This window comes from Mustela lutreola, chromosome 3 (genome assembly GCF_030435805.1).
Source record: "Mustela lutreola isolate mMusLut2 chromosome 3, mMusLut2.pri, whole genome shotgun sequence".
In the NCBI taxonomy this organism is placed as follows: domain Eukaryota; kingdom Metazoa; phylum Chordata; class Mammalia; order Carnivora; family Mustelidae; genus Mustela; species Mustela lutreola.
Genome location: NC_081292.1, coordinates 159,364,115 through 159,389,384, shown reverse-complemented (window position 1 = coordinate 159,389,384; position 25,270 = coordinate 159,364,115). Strand labels below are relative to the sequence as shown.

Sequence of the window (25,270 nt, the reverse complement as noted above, 5' to 3'; positions counted from 1 at the left end):
GCTCAATCCCAGGACCCTGAAATCATGATCTGAGCCCAAATCAAGAGTCGGTCACTCAGCAGACTGAGCCACACAGACACCCCAGCTTTTTTTTATCTCTTATAAATCCAATTGAGATGTTTTTTTATGCTTAATTTTGCCAATTTTGTCTTCTGATATTTTGCATATAATGTGGTCTTTTTAGAATTATTGCAATTAAAAAATATGAAATTTGTTTTAATATGTTGATACCTTTTGCCAGTTTGAGTCCCCCCCCCCCCAAAATTATCAGGCTCTAATTTATAGTTCTTCTAGTAAGTATAATTTTAAAAAACACACTTATTTTATTCTATAAAATGTTTTACAAATGAGACACAATATTTTCTATAATTTAATAGCAACTAAGAATATATTGATGGGGCTCCTAGGCTAAGAGGTGGGACATCGGGTGGCTCAGTCGGTTAAGCATCTGCCTTTGGCAGATTGGAGGGACAGCAGGGACCCATGATCACCGGGTCCTGGGATCCAGCCTCGCATCCAGCTTCCTGCTCAGTAGGGAGTCTGCTTCTCCCTTTCACTCTGCCTGCTGCTCCTCCTGCTTGTAGTCTCTCTTTCTCTCAAATAAATGAATAAAATCTATATATATTGCTTAATTTTTATCTGTCAGATGTTCTCTATTAGATTTTTCCCAGGCCAATGAAAATACATTTTACATTGGAGGAGAGAAGCAAAGATAATCTCAAATCCTGTGAAACATTTTTGTACAATAGAAGATACTAATGCAAAGCACAGGGAAGGGTTAAAATTATGGGATGAACAAAAACTTTGAAGGAAAAAGTTTGAAGGAAAAACTTTAGAATGTTCCAACTGTTCAACATTCTTCTTTAACTCATGTTAAAATCTAATGTACATTCATTTTAAAGAAAAAAATTGCACCTTATGTGGAGTATGTGAATCTATGTTTTCAAGAAAATAGCACATGTATATTATATTATTTCCTAATAGTTTAGAAGATAATTTATAAGACTTTCCTAGCATTCTGTTGTGATAAGATGAAAACAAGGTATTAACCAAAACATTTAAAAACATCTGGCCCCATTGTTTATTTTGACTCTTCCTACGCATAAAATGAAAGTAAAGGAAAGATAACAAATTTGCACCAATTACTGTACATCCTCTTGGAAGCTTAGGGTTTTATCAGGTTGTGAGGATTATGAAAAAGGATTAAGGAAAAAGGAAAAAAATAACTTTTGCTTTCCTGATATATAGGTCTTTAAGCACAAGTTGAAGTATTTCATTCCACATTTGTTGGTAAATGGGTTCTTTGGCAGCAAAGCAAGCCATTTGCCCATACTAAGCAGAACTTTTCTCTTCTTCTTTTTTTTTTCTTTTTCTTATCTTTTAAAAATAGCTTTAAAACTGTTTGTGTGTTCCATAGACTAAAGGATTGAGTAGGTTTCCTTGTTCAGAGCTTAAACCAGGGTGGGCTCTTAAAGTGGCAGTTTCTTCTCTACCAAAGCTGTGTCTTCTTACTTAAGTCTATATTCAAATGAGTATGATGATGTGCAGTATTTGACTAAACCCCATTTCTGTTCTCTATAAAAACCTTGAAATACATTCAACATTTGATTATTCATCACTCTAATAAAATCATAGTTACACTTTTACTTCCTTTCTGTCTCTTCTGCTTTCTATATTGGGGTTAGTAGAGAGAAATTCACAGCATCCAATTTTCCTTTGGTTTCTAAACCTGCAAAATGGTTAACCAAATTATATTTTATAATTTTAAAAAAATTGAGATTATATGAGTATTTCAGCTGTTTATGCCTCACATTTGTGTAAATAATAAAATATTTATGTCTATAATTTCTCTTTATTATGGCTTATAATATATATGAGAAATGTTATTAACACAGAGCTAAATACTTACAGGCTAGATGTTGTGTTATTTGATCATTGAAAATCACAGCTTGAAGCTGACCTACAGTCTCTCAAATCTTTAGATGTTTTTTTCCACAGAGACCTTACTTACTTGCCAAGTAAGATGAATAGAATCCTAATATATTAAAGGGAAAGACTAGTGAGAAGAAATGATGTTTCAATAACTTTGAAATAAAATGCTCTGAAGAGCAGTGCTAAAATTCATAGGAAAACACGGTGCATATATTTGGGGCTTAGAAATCAGGAAAAGTGTATATCTAATTAGCTACTTCAAATTCTTTGGCGCATATGGATACATTAAGAGATGACTAATTGGTAGATAGGGAGAGAGGTATGTAGGGAGAGGGAAAGAGAAAGGAAGGAAAGAAAAAAGAGAAGAGATGGGAAGGAAAGGAAAGAGAGGAGAGAAAAGAGAAAACAGAGAAAAAAGAGAAAAGAAAGATTGTTTCCTTAATTGGGCTACTGACTATCTGGGGGCTCTGGAACAAGTCATTTAAACACATTGCAACTAAATTTGGTTGACCAGCTCTATACGAATTTTAAAGTTCTAAAATACTATAATTCTATTAAAATTAATTAAATTCTGAAAGTAATTTTTAAAATGCTGATAATAATCCAGCCAAACACAAATGTTGTCTCTTCCTTATTAAAATTAATATTTAAAATGTATAGTTCTTGTTTTGTTCTGGTACTACTCTAATAGTGTTATATCCATTAATACATATATCCTCATTTTATAGATGTTCCTATTAAGAGCTAAACACTTTGAATACAGGTAGATAGTTAATAATAGATTAAGCTGGAACACAGAGTTTAAGTGGCTTACCAAAGGTCACAATGTGGGGTTGGGTTTTAACCCCAGTCAGTTTAGATACAAGTCTGTGCTCCTAAAAAGTAAACTTACCCTCTCTTGAGTCTCCTGTGATCTCCGCTTTTTACACATGTGGTGTTGATCCTAGTGTGATATAATTGACTTACCATCTTATTGGTGAAAATGTAGACATTACAGTTTAGCGTTAATGAATAATCAGATGTGTTTTGTCATAATTTCTTTAACTTTGCTGACTTCTGGTGAAATACTTCAGTGTTTTTCCATGTCAAATCCTTACTTTTTGGAATCCTTTCCTATAGTCTACATTGTGACAAAAAACTTTGTGTCTTTAATTCTAAAATACTACCAAGCTCAATCCCCAGAACTTCTTCTAGATGATAAAATCCTGGAATGACCTAAGGCATCTTTGTTACTTATCAGTTTAGTAGATGTGAAGAAAGAATTATTTTTGTAATTTTGGAAATAATGTTGCAGGTGATTTTAACTTACAAATAGTTTGCTTTGTGGGCATGGGGATACATGCTTATTTGTTTATTTTACTTATTTAACAAGTATCTATTAATAGTCTAATAATATTAAATATATTAGCTATATATATAAAGGTGGCAAAATACATGCAGAAATAAATGTAATACTCAAAAAAAAAAAAAAAAAAGTAACAAAGTGCCTTGAGAGAGAAAGAGACTGAGGGCTATTGAAGGAGGCAGAAGGGGAGGATCATATCCAGATTGGAGGGATAGCAGCTGTACTGAGGGCAGGCTGCATGGAATAATAGTCTTTGGCCTAAGAATAGAGCAGGTTTGAACATACACCAGAAGTTTCCAAAGGGAAATCCAAGTGACAAGTGGATGTGGATATGTGCACCGGAGTGGGAAAGTTCCTGTTAACAGCTAAACACTTTGAATATAGGAAAATAGTTAAAAAGGAATGGAGATGATCTTTGGGTGGCACCACATCACTGATGTCACCATAAGGAGCTGGGATTTCTATTTTTTAAGAGAGAGTGCATGAATGAATTGGGGGGTGGGGAGGGGTAGGACCGTGGGAGATGGAGAGAGACTCTCAGATCCCAGATGAGTGTTGAACCCAACACAGGGCTTGATCTCACAACCCCAAGGTCATGACCAGAGCTGAAATCAGTAGTCGGAAGCTTAACCAACGGAGCCATCCAGGCACCCCTGGAATTTATTTAATAAAATAGATACTTAAGCATCTCGTAAATAGTTTCAGAAGAGTTTTGATTTAGAAAGATTCATCTGGCTATGGTTTGTTGAGTGAATTTTGGAAGCAGGAGACTCCAGAAGCAAGAGGATTACCTTAACAGAGTTAGAAGTAAGAGGACTAAAATTGGATAGCGACTGTGATAACAGAGAGCAAAGAGTCAGAAATATTTTGGGGGAAAAAAAAAAACACCAGGAAGTATTTGTGAAATGATTGAATGGGGCACAGAAAAGAAAGTTGTTAAAAGGGGTTTTATCCTTTCGTATTGAGATTCCGGAAGTAACTAGAGGACACTGAAGGAAAAGCATACATGGAAGGATCGCACAGGTTCAGTACTATTTTGTATACCGTGAGCAGACTCAATGGGATTTTTTTTTTTTTTTAAGAAAACATCTAGAAAGTAATTAGAAAAACAAAAAAAAATGCATAAAGAGGCAATGAAAAAAGAAAACATGAGTTTGGACTCTGCCTCACAGAGAGCACAATTAAAGGCATACAGTGAAAGAGCGTCTATAGGTAAGGAATATAGGAAGGGGAAAGTTCCACTGAGAGGTCCTTAGGAAGACTACATATTCGGACAAAAGAAGATAATTATTAAGTACACACATCTACAAAACAGTATTCTAATTGTCTATAATACTCATGTCACAAACATGGAATTAGGAACTTGAGGCAGCCAGCAAGGAAAAGGAAAAGGAAGGGACAGTAGTAAGAATCTTAAAGTGGGGGCGGCTGGGTGGCTCAGTGAGTTAAGCCACTGCCTTCGGCTCAGATCATGATCTCAGGATTCTGGGATCGAGTCCCACATTGGGCTCTCTGCTCAGCAGGGAGCCTACTTCCTCCTCCTCTCTCTCTCTCTGTCTGCCTCTCTGCCTACTTGTGATCTCTCTCTCTCTGTCAAATAAATAAATAAATCTTAAAAAAAAAAAAAAGAATCATAAAGTGAATAAGGAAAACCTCTCTGGAAAAAATGCAGTTGGAGTCAGGGGTGAAATGTGTTTTAAGCAGGGAGGCCGAATGGTGTTCAAATGCTTCCAAAAGAAGAGACATTTGAAAGAAAGCCTATCTCAGTTCAGAATCAGTGTGGACTTTTCAGAAAGAAGTTATTGTAGAGGTGGGAGCAAGATCCAGATTCCCGTTAGAAGGTCAAGAGGAGTTGAGGGAGTATGTGAGAGCATCCTTTCAATAAGGTTACCAGTGAAAGGAATAGAAAATATATATCCCTCTTTTGAGTGAGTTGTAGGGTGGGGTGAAGAACTATTCTGGTTTAGAATAGAACTTGATTGAGCAGTACCATAAACTCTAGGGGACAGTCTAGAAACCAAAGGCGTAAAACATTAAGGTAATAGTCAATGAGCAAGTGGCTGAAAGAATAGTCAGAAAAGAGCCGGCTGAGGGCAGAAGAGTGGATGTTAGCTCATAATGAAGAAGGAGACACTCTTTGTTCTGAGGCAGGAGTTTGGAAGAGGCCATGAGAAGACACAGACACATACTGAGACTGAAGGAGTTTAGAGTTCATGGCCGAGGGAATTTTGATTTTATGCGTTGCCTTAATCTTCAGTTTTTTGAAATGAGTCCAGAACTTTTAGGTAAGAGTCCATTAAAAAATGAGACAGGTGAGCAAATTAAAAGATTGTTAAGGTGAGCAGATAAAAGGATTGTTAGCTGTTCATAGGCTAAGCCGAGGGAATGTGGACTTGATGTATTACCAGTCGACCTCATTTTAATACTTTTTCAGTGATTCTCTGGCTCTGAGGAGCAGAAGTAGATAACGCAAGGGTAGATTTACCCAGACACTGAAATTTACAAAAAGAGAATTGGGTCAGTTAAGGGAAGGCCAGAGAACTTAGGATGCTAAGCTGTTTTTTTCACTGACCTGGCAGAACCTTGGAGAGCAAGTGAGAGGACAGAAAGGAGCAATTCCTGAAGGGGGTTATTATGTGGGAATGAGTAGTTAAGGAACCCTAAACACAGAGGTGGAATAAAAAAGTGACTGTTACAGGATTGAAATAGGAGCAGTTAAAAAATAGAAAGTTGTGTTCCTAGAGGCAGATTTCAGAATTCAACATCTTGGATCTGAAGTAGATTGAAATGGTTTTGAAATGAAATGAGGGTGTGTGTGAGAAGTCAAAATTAAGTGAAGGACACTCAAGACCAATGAATGGTTATCAGCAACAGTGAAGACAGATTCAAAGATATACCACCTAACCTTATTAACTATTTGTTATGTGCTGGGAATTGTGCTAAGTGCTTCACTTCTACTAACTCCGTTCATCTTCACCTACTGACTGTGTGGTAGGCAGTAGTCACAGCCATTGGTCTGATTATTTCTCCCCTTCCCAGCCAATGGGTTAAATTGATTAATAGGGTTAGTCCTTACATAGGTTTTTAATTTTCTAGGCATCCTGAACGCTTAAGGTCCACACAGGCATATGCAAATAATTCATTAGGGACAGTACAGAAAAGTTAACTTAGATTAGAATAGAACATGTTGCATAACACCTGGGTATGGCTGTAGATATTATATAAGGCACAGTCTCTGGACTGTTTGAGAGAGCTGACATTGCAAATCCAAAAACAAAACAAAACAAAAAAAAAAAAAAAACCCTCTCCCTAGAAGCATCTGTCTTCAGAAAATAAAGGACTTTTTTTTTTTTTTTTGAGGAATTGTGACTTTATGTTCTTATTTTTGTTACCTTTTAAGCATAAGTGAAACTTTTGAGTCATTCTTATGATTAAGATTCTTATGATTAAGTCATTCTTATGATTAAGATTCTTATGATTATCATTCTTATGATTAAATATATAAATTATTTTTGTCATTTATTATACATTTCTCATATATTTGTAGGAATTATGACCAACATTAAAATGAAATTCAATGCATTTATTTAAGCTAAATGCATTAGTACTTGATTAGTAAATAGAGAAGTGGGTAGGCACTCTGAACTGATCATTAAAAATGCATCACTTAACATTCTTAAGCACTTGGTTGCATTATGATAAGATAATTGCAGCAATTTTTGTTCCTAGTTTCATTAAATGGACTACCCAGCACTATTACACCTTGTATAGTTATTACTGCAGAATTTCAAAACCCCAATCAGGTGAGGGTCGTGGCTACTCCATAATTACCATCTGTTTGGCTGTGTTAGTGTTTCTCATTATAACTCAGAAGGTCAATGATACTGTTCATGATAGCAAGGCAGCAAGACCAGAAGTAATAAAATAGTTCTGAGACTAAGGAGGCTCTGCTACTCCAGCTGATGGACAGTTAATTGCTTGAGTATAAAAGAGTGAGAGCACTGGGAGAAATAGAGAACTTTGCAATATGGTCGATATCCAAGTACAATATTATTTGGTGTTTTTTCAATAAACTACATTGTTCAGTTAGAGGACAGGAGCGTATCCTATGGCAGAAGAGGATATAATCTTGAGAAAAACAACGTTTGTTCTTGTTTTTTTTCCCCACAATCTCAGACTATTTGGATGAGCATTCCAAAACCCTTAGATCTGCATTTCTCCTCTTCAGCAGCACATTAGAATCACCAGGGGACTTTACGCATTACGAAAGATGGCGCCCCACCCCAGGCCAATTAAATCTGAATCTGTGGAGAGCAATACCCAAGCATGGAAATGTGTTTTTTAAAGGTGTTTCGGGGGGCCTCTAATGTGCTAGGAAGGTTTAAAACCTCTCTTCTAACAATTAACATTAAAAAATAATAATTGTCAGTATAGATAGATCCATTTGTGAAAAACTAGAATTTTCTATTTTAGTTTCAATTTATATGGCTTATATAGGAAGACTTGCATAGTTCATACATTAACCATTGACTTTGATTAATCTCTTAAAATTAATTAAGTAATCCTTTATAAACTTAACATTTGATGTCGTAGTTCCTATAGAGAAATTTCAAATGTGAGAGTCGAAAGACATTTATTCCTAGGAAAAAGTTTTAGATGCTGTGCAAAATGTTCTTTTTAATCAAATGGGATTTATGTTTATCCATAGGGTTGTGTGATTAACTTTATCATTTTACTTGAGTAAAGAGAAAAATAAGTGAATAGATGTAAAGCTCTTATCTTTAAAAAAATATTTCTGTATCTATTGTTAGATACTTATTGCCTATAAACATTTTATAGTGTTTAATATTTTTATATTTAAATAGATTATAGATCATTTCATAGAGAAACCATTCGCACAGGTTTCTAGAATTCACATTAAAATTATGTATAATTAGGTGACAAAAGATCACAACTGGTAAGGCTAAGAGCACTAACTTCTCTTCACTATGCCTTTCGGAGGGAATATAGATGCCTCCCTCTTAAGTGGTCAGTGTACCTCCCATATTATCTATTTATCACCGGTAAGAAAAATAGAGACTAATCTAAATTTAGTTTTATAGAAAATGTGAAATAAAATGCTGCTTACCAATTTTAAAACCTCTGGCTCCTTGGCTTTCTGTTTCCAGTTTGAGATTTTTGAGTACTATTTTTTTTATTTAAAATGTCTCAAAACTATTTGCTATAGTTTCATTAAAGTCCACACATTGTTTTCAAAAAATATTCTTTTCTTTTTGTTTTTTTCAACTAGGACCCCTACTATGGCTGGTGGCCTATTTTCTATTGACAGAAACTACTTTGAAGAGATAGGAACTTACGATGCAGGAATGGATATCTGGGGTGGAGAGAATCTTGAAATGTCTTTTAGGGTAATTCCATTTTACTTTATTTTTTTAACTCTGAACACACTATGCTTAGCATGCACATACAGACCCAGTAATTTACTGTCAAATCTTTTTTTTTTTTTTTGTGAAGTGATGCAAATTACTGATCAGTTGGTCATTTTGATACTTATTTAGAAGATTTGCTAGAGTCTTTTGGCATGCAATATTTACTATTAAATGGGAAATTATAGCTCTTTTTAAAGTTTTCAAATAATTCTTTTATTCATGTGCAAAGACATTAGGGCTTTCAGTTTTTGAAATAAAGAAGGGCTTTATTTTTTTAAATAAAGCATTACCCTTTAAAATCACATTGTGTTTTTGAACTGAAATTTGGAAGTATTTATGTTACCTGAATTTGCAGGTGCTACCTGAGGTTATTTTCAAATACCTTTAAGAATAACCTGTGGTCAAAGGAACTCTGGATAATTCTGCAAGTAGCATGATTGATTTCACAATTATAGACATTAGTGTTTGATAAACCAGTTTGAATAATGCAAATTCACTTATTAAAAGGCCTTCCAAGCAAATGAAAAGTTAAGGATTAATCCTTCATGCATATGATATTGGAAAGCATATGAATAATTTTTATATTTTATTATATATAGAAATCTAAAAAGCAGACACATAAATGTGCCTTCATGCTAACAGATGATAAGCTAGAATACTGTTTTTTCTTCAAACCACATATATTATTATTTTTAAATGAATTAAGTTAATAACACTGTTGTTTTCTTTCTTTGTAGAATTTAACATGAAATATTCAAAACACTGTATTGATTTTGCCAAAATTATGTAATAAAATTATTAGAGTTTAGATATAATTATCTGTGAAGTGCAAGAGTTATAACTTTTAGTTTCTCATTTAGAAAGTAACGTTTGTTTTTCACTAACAAAATATAATTATATGATGTGTAAGAAAAGTAAAAATTTGAGAATAAGAATTACTTTGAATTTATGTAATGCGGAATTTGGTGGATCTCAGTAATCTGAATTATTTTAGAACCACTAGAATGGCCTTCTTATACAATTTTTTTGCCTATAAACCTTCCTTATAGCCAAATGTCTGAGAACATCATTAGCTAATGGAGTTTTGTTCTTTCCATATTTGCTTATGTACTTACAGTCAGATTAGAACTTGCCCCATGAGATTTAGCACCATACTCAGGAATGTCTTCTTGACATCAGGCACATTGTATATCTTTGCATAACCTTTAGGGACATTTGGGGACCCTTTTCACTTGGTGTAGTTCTCAAAGTGCAGAAAATAAGAGATAACGGTTAAAAAAAGAACAGAGGAGCGGAAGGAAGGAAGGAAACAAGGAATGAAGGAAGGTAGTATATTCAAAAGTTGAACAAAAAATTTTCTCTTGCCCTGAGATGTAGGAATGAAAGTATTTACCCATTCATTAGCTGATGTTCCTTTTATGTTGTGCTGGGATTATACAAGGAAAAAAATCAATATAGCAATATTGCTATTATCTTTGATCCTATTACCTACCTTTTTTCCCCTTAACTATTAAGCTTGAATCTCTGCCAGTGGACTCCCCTTACTTTCATCACATAGCTTCCATATCAGATGGATGTTCTCTATCCAACTAATTGAAAGCTATGTTAGGGAGCAGCCTAGTGGAGTAATACGAAAAACTAGGAGAACATGATCAGAAAAGGCAACAGATACATAAATGCACCAAAAAGGAGGATTGGGGAATATGGTAGGTGAAACAGATACCAGGGGGACAGACAGAGTGAATGCAACTGGTGGCTGTAGGAATGATCAGATCCCTGGAAAATGACACAGGAGATTAGTTTTGATTGGTTGTATGAAATTACAAAGAAATAGAGCACAGTAACATCCCCTTATATGTGATTTTGCTTTCCGCGGTTTCAGTTACCTGCGGTCAACTGTAATCCAGAAGCAGATGATCTTCCTTCTGATGTATTGTCAGAAGGTCAACAGTAGTAGCCTAATGCTATGTCACAATGCCTACATCATTTACCTCACTTCATCTCATCATGTAGATATTTTATTATCTTGTATCATCACAAGAAGAGGGGTGAGTACAGTACAATAATATATTTTCAGAGAGAGAACATAGTCACATAAATTTTATTACAGTATATTCTTATAATTGTTCATTTTATGATTAATGATTATTGCTAAGTGCTCACCATGCCTAGTTTATATATTAAACTTTATTGTAAGTATGTATATATATATATAAAAAAGCATAGTATATATAGGGTTTGGTACCATCCTTGGTTTCAGGCATCCACTGGGGGCTTGGAAAATACCACTCATGAATAAGGGGAGACTACCGTAAAAAGTGACTGATTTGAATATTTTTAAATGAACCACTGGCTTCAGTTTCCATATACTTCTTACAGAAACAAAGTATTTATTTTGCTTTCTATTAGACTCTTCTCTTTCTATGACTTGAATGTAAATGTGTTTTTGATATTTAATACTCTAGCTGAGGAAGATATTGAGTAAGAGAAAATGCTAGGACAGTATATTACAAAAAAATGAGACTCTCCCTTCAGAATAATTTCATGAAAAGATATGTGACCTAATGAAATGATAATATGTTGAAGATTTAAAATCAGAAAACCTGAGGCTAATATCCGGGTCAGTCATTATGCAACAGACATATGTTGAGCATGTAGTATGTGCTATACACTTTTCAGATGCTGAGGCTTCAAACATGAATAAGGCATGATGCTTTTACTCTCCAAGAACCACATTTCCTTGAGAGAGATACGTAGGTATTATTGACAGTAAAATGTGATGATTTATCTTTAAAAAATCTGTATGAGATTTTCTTGACTCTGTCATATTAGTATAGGGAAATCACTCAACCTCCATTGTGAAAAGGTGAATAAAATAATAGTGAAGTTAATATTTTGTAGCTCTAGTCTGTGCAGGTGGGATAAGTAAAAACCACAGAAAAATTAAGAGCTTATAAAATATTAGCATTTTATCTGGTGCTAAGGAGTTCAAGATAATCCAAAAGAATGTATTTGTGTAGATTTATTTATAACAGTAGCACTTGGCTTTTGATACCCTAAGTATTGTAAGTACTGAGAGGTGTTGAAAAGGAGATGAAAACCTGAGACCTCCTAAGAAAGATACATCTTACCTCTTACACACAATAAATTTGAATATGGTTTCAGAGGGTTGAAGAATCCCTTGACTTCTCAGGATGAATATCTTTAGCATAAAATAATAGTGACTTGTAATACTTATAAAGCTTATAAGTGGAATAGCTGAGAATTGAACTCCGGCATTCTGAGACAAGTGGCTATGTTACTATCATATCACTACTTCTCCATTAAGATTTATATTTTCATAACATGACAGTCTTAACAGCTGATAGTATTATCAAGAGAGAAGGGAGGAGCTAACAAACAAATGTAATCTTCCTCCACAGTTCTGAGATGGTTGTCTCATCTAGTGATCTTATCTTCCTCTTACAGGCTTTAGCCTCTTAGAATTGATGATACACATCCAATAGGTGTGTGAATGTGTACAGGTACATCCTAATGCTTCTGAAAACTTGGTCTCATATATTGCTCTCCACTCCATTATATAACAATCAAAATAACGTAAATCTTAAGAATACTGTTTAAGCATAAATGTTCATTTATTTAGACAATGTTTATTGAGTTCTTATTCATTAGTTGTCCGGGATACAGTTGTGAACAAAACAGACAAAACTTTGTGTCAATATGGCACTTATATGTTAGTGGAGACAAATAGTAAACAAAATAAATAAATATATTAAAATTTTAGTGGTAAGTGTTAAAGAGAAAAAATAAGGGAAGAGGAATATGAAATGGTAGATGTTAGAGATGGGTAGGGGTTGAAATTTTAAATAGGAAGAACTCAGAAATGAGTATCCATGTAACTGATGACAGAATGAACCCAGTATGGTATGAATTTACCCCTATCAAAAGAGTCATCTACCTTTAAGTGATATTCCTGATGCCACCATAAGTACTACCCAATAAGCATTATCCAAAAAAGTTCTTGCTTTTCATGAGCAATAACACAAGAGCAGTATTCCCAAGAGTGGACAATGTTTTGTCCATTTTAAAATGAAAAAATCTGCCATTGTTGAACCAATTGAGGTCATGGAAAAAGAGAGTAAGAAGATAGTCAGAGGATCATCTCACTTCTATGAGAAGTAGTCTAGTGGTTCTAAGAATGTGGACCAGGCCACCTGGGTTCAAGATGGCTGGAGCATTTCCCAGCTGTATAAATTTGGATAAGGTAGTATGTCTTCGAAGCTCTGGTTTGTTTATATATGAAACAAGGAAAATTCTAACACTTTTCTGATATGTTTTTGGGGAAGATTAAATGAGGTTGTTTAGATAGAGCTAAGCATCCTACTTACCACACATGAAGTATGTCATATATGGTGGGTGTTATTCCTAAGTGGTTGCAAGCTGCGCAACTTTGAGCAAGTCACGACACTCCTGAGCATCACTTAGTAACAACCATGGCCTTAATAATCTGACCTTGACTACAGATAATCAAATGAGAGATTATACATGAAAATCCCTTTAAAACAAGAATATGCAATACTTACACAAGTGCTTCTGCTCTAAGTGTTAGTCAAGATGTGGTTCCAAAACTCCTACCCAGAAAAGAGATTACATTTTAGAAAAGAAAAAAGAAAAAACATTCTTTTTAGACTGCTGCAACATCCTTTAAGATAACTACAGATATCCTTTAAACATTTACCCATACTCATATTATTGAAGTAAAACACTGAGTTAAAACGTGTCATCAAGACTTGATGTAACAGGTACAGGGTCCACACACAGAGACACACAAACACACCCAATCAATCAAAAATGGAAAAAATATATGAAATAATTGTTTCAAGGCATTGGATAGCAGGTCATGCAGGACAGTGGTCTGAGAGAGGGGAAAGAAAAAGGAGAGCCTTTAAGTTTGCCTCAGCTTATGGCCTTGAGAAAGTGTCTAGATGTCAGCTACAGAAGGGGGATCTAAGCAGATCCCAGCTGACTCCTGAGTTGAAAAGACGAAGCCAAATGTTTGGGAAGACCTAGGCAGCTATAATTTGGTGGACAGAATATGGAAAGGAGAAAGTTGCACAGAGAGAACTCAGGAAATACTGAGTGCTGATCAGTGCATATATGTGAGACAACAATGAAGATTAAGGGAAAAACCATCAGCAAGATTAGAGGTCTCATTACACAATGCTCACATAGGACCAGCAAGAGTGCCTGTGTACTCTGCAGGCAGGGTGATTCATGAAGCATGGGGAAAGATCAATACTGGGAAACTGTATAATACACTTCTAAATAGCCCATGGATCAAAGAAGCAGTCAAAGTGAAATTAATCATATTTTTTAACTGAATGAAAATGAAAACACAACATATTAAAGTTTGTGGTACGACTAAAGTAATATTTAGGGGAAATTTATAGCACTAAACATGTGTATTAGAAAGAAGAAAATGAGATCTAAAATTAATGACTTCAGCTTCCACCTTCAGAAAATAGAGAAAAGGGAGTAACCCCAAAATATATAAGAAAAAGGAAAAAAAACAAAGATTTAAAGAGGAGATTATGAAATATAAAAGAGGAAATTTTAGATGAAAGGAGTGATATCAAAAGCTGTTTCCTTGAGAAGATCAATAAAACTGATAAATTTCTAGCCGAACTTAATAGGAAAAATAGAAGAGACAAATTACTAATATTGAGAATGAACAAAGTAACTTTATTATGGCCTCTACAGATCTTTAAAAGGTTATAAAATAACACTGTTAATATTATGACAATAAACTTGACAATTTTGGTAAAGTAGACTCCTTTCTGAAAAGACACAAACTATCAATGCTTGCAAGAAAAAAAATATAACAAGCAAATACCCCAATATCTAGTAAGGAAATGAAATCTGTAGTTTAAAAAGAAATACTTTTTACAAAGGAAACTCTGTTGTCAGCTGACTTCACTGGTGGATTCTACCAAATATTTTGGGCAAAAGAAGAACATTTCTACACAAACTTTTGGAAAGTTGAAGAAGGGATACTACCTCCCAACTCAAACTATGAGGTCAGGATTACTCAAATAGCAAAGCTTGACAGGCATTACAAGAATAAAAACAAAGCTGTAGAGAAATGATAGTTTTTCAGTACACAGTGCTAGAATATCTGGCTATCCATGTAGACAAAAATATCTTAGATCCACATCTCACGCCATATAAAAATTAATTCAAAATGCAAAACTTAAATTATAAAACTATAAAAGAAAACATAAGAGAAAAAACTTCTGACCTCTGAAAAGCAAACCATAAAAGTACAAATTGACAAATTAGAATTCACCAAAATGAAAATTGTTTGCTCTTCAAAGCCACTGTGACGAGACTGAAGGGATAGGCTTCTGAGAGGAATAAACTGGCAACAAATAATTTACTTGATAATGGGCTTGTGTACAAAAACAAACAAACAAACAAATAAAAGCCCTCTCAAAACTCAGTGATAAGAAAAAAAAAAAAAAAGAATCAACCCAATAAAAATGACTCAAAGATTTGAATAGATACTTCACGGAGGCAGACTAAAAGATGGCAAGTAAGCACATGAGAAAATCCTTAATATTATTAGTTACTGGATAAATGAAATTAAACCCATAGTGAAATCACATTACCCATCTATTAGAATAGCTATGATCAAAAAGGACCGTGTTGGTAAGAATTTGGAAGAACATGCAAAAGAGGTGGAAATGTAAATGGTAACAATAACTCTAAAGCATTTTTACTCCTTTTTTAAAAAGATTTTATTTATTAATATGACAGGGAAAGGGAGTGGGAGAGGGAGAAGCAGGCTACCCACTGAGCAGGAAGCCCAATGAGGGGCTCCATCCCAGGACCCTGGGATCATGACCTGAGCAGAAGTCAGATGCTTAACCGACTGAGCCACCCAGGCACCTGGTTTTATTCAAGATTTCTTTAGCAACTCCTAGGTATTTGCTCAAAGGAAAGAAAATCCTATGTCCATAGAAAGAGTTGTATAGTCATCTTCATAGCAGTTTTATTTGCAATAGCCAAAAGCCAGAAACAATCCAGATTTCCATAAAAGGTGAATAGATAGGGGTTCCTGGGGGCTCAGTGGATTAAATCCTCTTCCTTCAGCTCAGGTCATGATCCCACGGTCCTGGGATCGAGCCCCACATCGGGCTCTCTGCTTGGCAGGGAGCCTGTTTCCTCCTCTCTCTCTGCCTGCCTCTCTGCCTACTTGTGATCTCTGTCAAATAAATAAATAAAATCTTAAAAACAAATAAATAAAAGGTGAATAGATAAACTATGGTATGTCCATACATAGAATACTACTCAGAAAAATAAAGGAACTATTGATAACACCATATAACATTTTGAATTTTGAAATAATTGCATTGACTCATACTGGCATCAGACAAAATACTTTACATGCTATAAGAGTCAGTTCATATAAAATTTTAGTAACTGCAAGCTAATCCTTAAGTGACAAAAAGCAGATAAACTGTCTAGGAATAAGGTATTGGCAGGGCAGAGAAGAGGCAGGTAGAAGGAAGGGACACATGAAAACAGTTGGGGGTAATGGATATATTTGTTTATCTTGATTGTGATGATGGTGTCAGGTATACAGTTTAAATTACACAGTTCAGTGTATGTTAATTATACTTCAGTAAAGCTGTCAAAATATTTACACACACATACAAACTCTCTCTCTTTCCCTCTCTGTCTCTCTGTCTCTCTGTCTCTCTTCTCTCTGTCTCTCTGAATGGATCCACCAAGGAGAAAGAAATGAAGAGAAAATGTGTGGATAGTATCTAGTCAACTGTAGACCTATATACTTTAGATTCTCAGTATATGTTAGTCCAGTTACTTTAAAATACCCTATTGATGGGAGTCTAACAATCTATCTCTCAGGACAGTTGTGTGGATTAAATGAGACATTGAAATTTTTAATAAGCTGTACTGTACTATGGAAATACTAATTTTATTGTTTTCATTACCTTAAAAATATTAGCTATTTTTTCAATAACCAGTATTTTAATCAGCAAGATGAAATAAATGTTCTTTAAGTGCCCCAATTTTCTTTTTCTTCCAAATCACAATGAAAACAGTGGTATATTTATCTGAAGGATATAACCAAGTGAAATGTCTTATGATGTGAAATCCCATTTATTTCCAAATTGCACAAGCAACGAAGTGGAAAGGAAATGAGAGCTGACATAATAAATAATGGTAAAATGAAAGGCAAAGGTTCTTACCGAGCAGAAGAGTATGTAAATGAGGCAAAAAATTTGTAGACTTTTGGGGGATTATAGTTTACATGTTCTTGCCAGTATATAAAGAAAGTAAAGAAATGGAGCGCCTGGGTGGCTCAGTAGGTTAAACCTCTGCCTTCAGGCCCGCATCAGGCTCTCTGCTCAGCAGGGAGCCTGCTTCCTCCTCTCTCTCTGCCTGCCTCTCTGCCTACTTGTGATCTCTCTCTCTCTGTCAAATACATAAATAAAATCTTTAAAAAAAAAAAAAAAGGAAAGAACTATCTAGAAATGCCCATAGAGTTCAAATATTGACAAGCAAAAATATCAGTTATAATAATTTGTTAGGCAGAAATAAATTTAGACCCTGAGATCATGATCAAAGCTGAAGGCAAAGGCTTAACCCACTGAGCCGCCCAGGCACCCATATTCTCACATTCTAAATCTTTAGGATCACAAATATCCTAATGCTTTTGGGGACATAAAGGTTTCTTTTTCAAAGGTTAAGAAATCTTCATTCTCTCAGAACAATATTTGATTGATTGATTTATTCAGCCAATAATTAACATGTACCTGCTATGTACTAACCAGTATACTGGCTACTAGAGGTAGAGATATAGAAATGAACAAAACAGGCTGCCAGGCCACGCTCTCGAGGAGTTTATTTGTTGATGAGGCTTTACATTTAATAGCCCTTTACAGAATTCTTTTATACATGTGATTATAATGCATTTCAACATGGGTTAAAATATGAGGAACTTTTTCCCCAATTAGTTTTATCTTTAATGCTTTTGATAATGTCTGCATTATACTTCAGATTGCCTCTCTATAACAGCCAGGTATCAATCTAACCTCATTTTACCCATCAATCAATATAATAATTACATACTTAGACCTGCATTAGACACTGTAGGTAGTATATATGAGATGTAGCTCTTCCTCTGTCTTAGAAAGTCCAGTATGGTCTAGGTGTTCTCTGAAAGTACAGATACAAAGTGCATCAAGTTCAAAAGAAGGAAAAATTTCTGTGATCTAGGATAGTCTGGGAAGAATTTATAAATTAAAAACCCAAGGATCTTGTCGTGTAGACAGCAGGGCAGGAGAGGAACAGGGTCTAGAAAACAGCAAGCTCTGTTTTCTCTGTATACTCTTATGGTGCTCCTTTGTGCTTTCAGCCATACTTAAGTTTAGGCTAAAGTATCTGGTCTCCCCACCTTATGTTTTCTCTCTTGAAAATTACATGAAGAACATGTAACTAACTCATGAAATATGTATTTTGCAGAACTGGGATTCAAGTGACAGAATTAATAAAGTATTCATTAAAAATGATGAAATGAACCAATTATTTTTACATACCTATATCTGATCCCTTAAAGATTTCTAGGACAGAATTCCCAAACTCTTGTTTCTATATATGCACATTCAGTTGGGAAACCTAATGCTCTTTACTAGCCAAAATTAATGCATTCAAAATTGAATTCATGCACTTTTTATTAAAGAGCTAAATTTAAATCTCTATGGTAACCACTGCAATAAATGTGCAACATCTTAAGCTATGATTATACTGTCACACGTAGTGATATCTATCTTAAGTACATGACTACCAATCGTTTTACTGTTGTTCTAGTCAACCAAAAATGTAGTTAAAAAAGGAAACCAATTATGACATTTATTTAAATAAGGCTGACTGATTTCAGCAATAACATTCTAGATACTAGGAATGATTCTTTTGAAGGTGTGAAATAATGTGGAGGGAGGACTTTGATCCAACTGTTCACAATTTGAGTATTAAGTACCAGTAAAACTGAGTTTTTAAGTATTATTTAAAAGGTAGTAGTAGATTTTTTTAAATTTCATTAAGTTTTTTATTTAAATTTATTTGGTATAGACTTCTAATGTGTAATTTTTAAATTACCCTTTAAAAATAAATCCAAATGAACACTCCTTCTCTGTCTGCAAAAATTCAAACTTGATGAGTTAAAAGTCCTTAAGATCCTTTATAATAAAACTGCTCACTGGTTTACAGTGCAAATAGGATAAAATTGAAATCAAATTTTGGTATAGAATTATTAGCACTTCTTGAATGCTAAAATATATTTCTGCATTAACTGTTTCAATTATGAGAGGTTTGACTACATTTTTCTACTCATTCCATTACTTCACAATCCTATAATATGCAATTCTAATTTTTGGTTTTTTTCTCTAAGAGATCAACCAAATTCTTTGTGTTTATATTTAAATACTGGCCATCTAATTTTATAGTCTATAACTTTTAATTGGCCAAACAAAGCTATTGGGGTTTGAGTAATTATGATACCTTCTATAACTTTTGAATTAACATGAGAAGATTTAAATAAATTTTTCCCCACACTAATTCTGTAATAATGTAGTTGGATAGTAATTAGGACTGATGTAAGGTTCGTTCCTTGATCATTTCTCTGACCCTGCATGAGAAAAACCCCAGAAAGTACAAATTTTCTTTTTACAGTTGGAGAACAGAAGGGAACTCTTAGCTCTTTAAGGTCATGGAAAGTTAAAGATGTACCTGAAGAAGCTGGAAATGTGTTGCAGTGTCGAGGTAAAGTATAAGGAAAGTGACAGATTTGAGAGTTAGCGTTACAGAATTTATAATTAAATGAGCGTGTGAGAATCGATGAGTTTGCCAAGAAAGAAAATAGGGAGAGCAGAATAGCAAGGCATGTCCTTAGGTGGCACCAACATTTAGGGGCGGGAGGAAAAAAAAGAGAAACTGAATGCTAAGTCAAGGCTGTCAGAGCAGAACAAATATATATCACAAAAACTTAGAAAGTTATGGTGATTGTCAACAGTGTCAAATGCTGCAAAGAAGCGAGAAAGAATAATGAGAGCCCGTCAAAAGCTTTATGAGCAGTTGCAGACCATAGAATCAAGATACTAGAATATAAGTTGTGAAGAAAATTGAATTGCGAAGATATGTAGAGAAAAGAAAAACTTTAAGAAGTTTCCCAGTAAGTAGGAAAGAAAACACATAGTAACGTGAAGGGTAAATATGATAAAACTGATTATTTTATATTTGTTGTTCTTTTATTTTGTCATAAAATATAAGCTGATAGGAAGTATTATTAGAAAAAGTAGGTGATATTGAAGAAGAAAGAGGAAGGCACAATTGATGAGATAAATACTTACAGGAGCTGAAAAAATATTATAGATACTAAAGGACATCTGTGCAACAGTTTATAGTTTGTACCAGTTTTATGTTCATCATGTTTTCCTGTGCCCTTACCAGAATACTGTGGGTGAGTTGTCATTACTGTCTAATTCTCTAAATAATGGTTTTGAGTTTCAAAGAAACTAAGTCATGCGACTAGAAATTGGCAGGGCTGAACATTAACCCCATGTCCTCTGCTCCTTTAGTCCTCCTTTATTCTGAGTTCAACATCCCAAGGGCAGGGTTTAATTTTGAAGAGAAAAGTTTCCTCGTTTTCCTAAAGAAGAAACTAAGGCAGTGTGAGATGTTTCAAGGTGGAAATGCATAGAAAGTCAGGTCAGCTGTTCTTAAATTCAAAAAAAAGTAGAAAGGCAAAAGTTCTCCAGAGAGACAATGGTTTTGATATCGAGGTTTGTTAAGAGGAGCAAGGTTTGGATAAACACATCTTCTTTAGCAAGCATTTTAATGAGCATGGATGTTCTCTATTAAAAAACCTTTAAATGTCACAAGAATGACATCTTGCAATTCTAGTAAAGAGAGACTGGGAACTTACCTTCATTGTGCTTTAACATTGTATCTGGTCAAATAAACTTTGCCAAACAGCACTGTCCTTGTTTGTGAGTTAAGTGAGCAAAGTATCAAGCTAATGTGGTGATTTTTGTGGTTAGTTCTCCATCCTCTTTTAAAGTTTGAGATAGCCAACATTGACTACTACCAATTTATTTTTAAAAGTCCAAAAACTGTCAAAGTAGAATATTATCTTCCTTCGTAATGGGTCTTATGGATATTTGTAATGAGTGCTAGAAGTGACATCAATATGGATATTTTTATATATTTCACATTTATCTCACTAAGCATTTTTATGGCCAAAAAAAAAAAAAAGAGAGAGATGCCTGTAAGATGATTTTTTGGAAAGGAATCTTAGTTTTCCATTGATAGCATTAGAGCTTTATATGGGCTCTCCAGGGTAAGTATTTATCTGAAGCAAAACTTATAGCTTCCTATAAAAATGTCTCAGGTCCTTGTCAAGAAACAAAATGTCTCTTGCTGACTAAAAACTAGGAAAAGAAAATTCTGTCCATGAAAGGATTACTGTTAGGATAAGTACCTCTTAAAACAGTTCTTTTCTTGTAGGCATGAGAGACTACTCTTCACCTGTCAGATGCAAATTGATGACTGGACTTTCATATGTCCTGTACTAACAGTCGCAACTAGATGGGCTGTGAGCTACTTGAAGACAGAGAGCCATGCTTTTTTATTCTTCCTCTATGCCCCAGAACACTGCATGGTGCTTGACATCAATATAAAGGCTAGTATATATTTGCCGAATGGACACCAGCCAAGGCCTGAAGAAAAATGCTTGAGAGGGGAGACCTTATTTCTTCCTCTCAGGTTTGTCCCAGGGCCTTACATTGGAAAAGCATTTGACCACATTCCCATTTATACAGGAAATTTCATTTAAACTAAAATGCTATGCCCACAGTCAGGTGAGATGGACAGTTTTTAGATGGGAGATTCGCTGAAGGATAACTCTTTCTGAGGTACCGAGTTTTCTTCCGTCACACCACCCAAGTTCTTTTTAAGTATGTCTGGCATCTGCAAGAGAGCAGGAGATGTTGTTGCACACTGCAGCTGGGTACCCAGGTGGTCTGCTGATATTCAAAGAGGACTGTTCTGGCATGAATTCTAGGGCAGCATCACACAGCTGTCACGAGCTTCTCTGTGGCTAGAAGCGGCAGATGTTACTGTTATCTGACAGGCAATCAGATCATCAGACATGGGAGGACACCAGTGTAAAATGCAAAATATCTGACCCAAATATCATTTAATAAATCACAGACCCTTTCCATCCAGTTCTCAAAAATCTCACCTACATACAATTTTTTTTCACAATCAAGATTTATTCATAGGATTAATTGTACAATGCGGACAGCACACTTCCAATAATTCTACTTTTGTCTTGGTTAATATTCCCCTAGAATGCACTGAGACTACTTCCAAAACCTCTAGAATTTATCACACTTTAAAATTATTAAAAATTGAAAAATGAAAAAGTATGACTGCCTCACATCTTATTTCTCTTTTTTTTTTGTATGAATTATCTGCTTGCACCAGTCTATGCTAATATAAAAAGCAATATTTTTTGTAAATATGAAAAGCTAGACGCTAATTTTCTTAAGCAGAACCACCTTATATTACGTAGCATTTGCAATATCCGGTAGGCTGCTTTATGTTCATTTCTTGCCTGCTCTACTCATACATGTCATTAGGCAGAAGATGGAAGATTTGCCATAACACAGTCGGGATCTAAAGGAGAATTGGGAATTTCTTCAATATCAGCAGCCCTGATAAGATGTGGAATAATGACAAGTAAAATTCTCCTGACACCAAGAAATACAGTAGTTATAATGTGTGGTAATTCTGAAGGTCAGAAAGCTCCAAGGCAAAGAAAGTCATTGAGAGGCAAAAAGCAAAAAGTAATAGATAGTAGAATGTACCTTACAAAATGTTGCCATATATATATAGATATATATATAGATATAGATATAGATATATAGATATATAAATCTATATATATATATCTCCACTATGTACTTTAACTGCTGGGAATGATGGGGATGGGTGTTTGAATTTAAGGACAGTGGAAAGGACAGTTAGATCATGTCTGTCACTACTCTCACCACACCATACCTCTGATACCCATTGGTTCATATACAAACTGTCTCAGTTCTGTTTCAAAACAGTTCCCACTTCAAACCACACTCAGTGTAAGCACACCTTTCTATTCTTCTGCTCTATTTTCTTTTTCTCTGCCTCCCTTGTACTCTTGTCGCCCTCCCTCCTACCCCTAATTCCCAAGAGTCATTTGCTAAGTCTTTGGCAAAGCAAAAAGATAAAGCTGGGTTGGGAGACGTCCCTTAAAGAAATTTATTTTAGAATTAATATGTTAAGTCCCATAGAAAATGAGTAGGGATAAAAGGGTTCGTTTCAAACTCAGGGGTTTCGGGAAATTCATTTCCAAGTTGAAAAGAGATCACAGATTCAAGATGCCCAAGAATGAAAGTATTTAGTATCTTATAACTGGATATTTCAGTAGCAAATTGATGGGATGTATGAGATAGTATAAGTTTGACTCAGAATTGTCTATATTTCATGCCAATATGAAAATAAAATCTTCAAATTACTTTATTATATAGTGATTTCCTGAAAAATTCTCATTCTCTGAGAGAACAGTACTTTTGTGATTTCTCTTGTTTTTATAGCAATTACGATCTTTCTAAAATAGCTAACTCCCAGATCTGAGGGGGAAGAAACCAAATTGATTGCCTCATAAGTTTTACAGTGTTCTCTCTTTCATACTTGCTCATGTTCAGAGAATAACATCTACACAGCATGTACTTCTAATACAGCTAAAGCCAAGTCAGCATGCCTGAGTAGGAAAATTTTCATTACATTTTAGAGAGATGTATTATTCCTATCTAAAAGTCTGTTATCTAGGGGCGCCTGGGTGGCTCAGTCAGTTAAAGATCCGCCTTCAGTTCAGGCCATGATCCCAGGGTCCTGGGATCAAGCCCTGCATCAGGCTCCCTGCTCAGTAGGGAGCCTGCTTCTCCCTCTCCCTCTCTGTATGCATGTTTCCTTAAAATAAAAAGAAAAATCTGGTATCTAAAAGTGGTCATATGCTCCATATAAAGAGACCAGTCTGAATCCTAGAAATCTGGAGGAAGATTTAGCTATTATCAAGTTCAGTTCTTTTTCTTTTACATATAAATTTTCTGAGGACTCTCAAGATTAAGTGACTTATTCAAAATTCTGCAATCAGTTTGTTTTGATTTCAGGTCAAGAGTACAGTTTTCCTAGTTCAAATCTGGTATCTTTTCTTTTTTATCCAAACAATAATTTTTGTTTTAAGCATTAAATTACCAAGTACTGGATACATTCCTTGGGCAGGTTAGCTTTGTGATTTCTTGCAACTCAGGTACACACTTAAAGACCACAGCAGCTTGATTTACAAGAGTCTTTATCTTGAGATGTTATGATACCAGATATGACCCCAGCTCTAGAGCCCCCTTCCAGACCACATGGGTCTCCCCAATTACATTGTGAAGTGAAAATGAAGTCAAGAGTCAAACCAACCAATTAAAGAAGACATCACCCCAATCAAAACAAGTGTGAGGAATAACTGACAAATTTCATGTCAAGAATGAATAGAAAATCCCTACTGTACCCCCTTGTACCCACCGCTTTTAAATAATGACTTCTAGGTCTCTTTTGTTTGTGCCAACCCATTAAGGATCATAAGTGCCTTCAGGATCTCAATGAAGTCCTTTTAGACTTTGTTTCAGTTATTAAAATTAAAGAATTTGTCATCAGTCTGTTTGAATATGTATAAACAAGGTGGAGAGTTGAAGTGCTGAGAGGGGTTATTACAAACAAACAATAAATAGAATGAAATACTGTGAAAATTGAATCATCACTTTCTTGTTTCAGTTTCCCTTTGCCAGAACTGAAAAAAAAAAAAAATCACTTTTGTTTCTAATTCCATCTTGTAGTAGACACATTTTCTGTATGCTGTGTAATTTTACAGATTTCTCTGAATTAATATGAATAATAGATTAATAAGCCAGTCAATACTGAGCACCAGTAGCAGCTATACATTTTTTAAACCTTGAAAACCCTGATTAAATGGTATATTTAAGCTCTGATTTTTTTCACCATATGCGAATTATGCCAGTTTTGTAAAGTAAAACATGGGATGATGAAATTCAATTTTACAAAGTAAATTTTAATTTCATGTGATGATGAAATTCAATTTATAAAGTGAAACATGTGATGCTCTTCTCAAAGAGATAATAATGTGCCTGGGGAGATCAGATTAATATATGTAAATGGTATATATACACAGAAATACACATGCATATATATATGTGTGTATATATATGCACACACACACACACGCACACAAACAAGAACATCTTACTAAATGACTATATAGAATTGAGAGCTGCAAGGGGAGAGGTGGTTAGGTAGCAACTGCTATGAAGCCAGAGAAACAGATCCACGAAAGCTGGCAGACTTGAGGACTGTTTACCAGAAGAAAATGGTATGT

At 34.7% G+C, this 25,270-nt stretch overlaps 1 protein-coding gene across 2 annotated transcripts in view; it reads left to right on the top strand.

Moving 5' to 3' along the window:
* The window catches only part of GALNT13 (polypeptide N-acetylgalactosaminyltransferase 13), a 540,912-nt gene that overhangs the window by 349,888 nt on the left and 165,754 nt on the right, over positions 1-25,270 (top strand). For both annotated transcript variants that reach the window (XM_059167305.1, XM_059167304.1), the window contains one exon: positions 8,568-8,685. In XM_059167305.1, the coding sequence (XP_059023288.1) occupies positions 8,568-8,685 (118 nt within the window). The remainder of the gene's footprint in view (positions 1-8,567; positions 8,686-25,270) is intronic.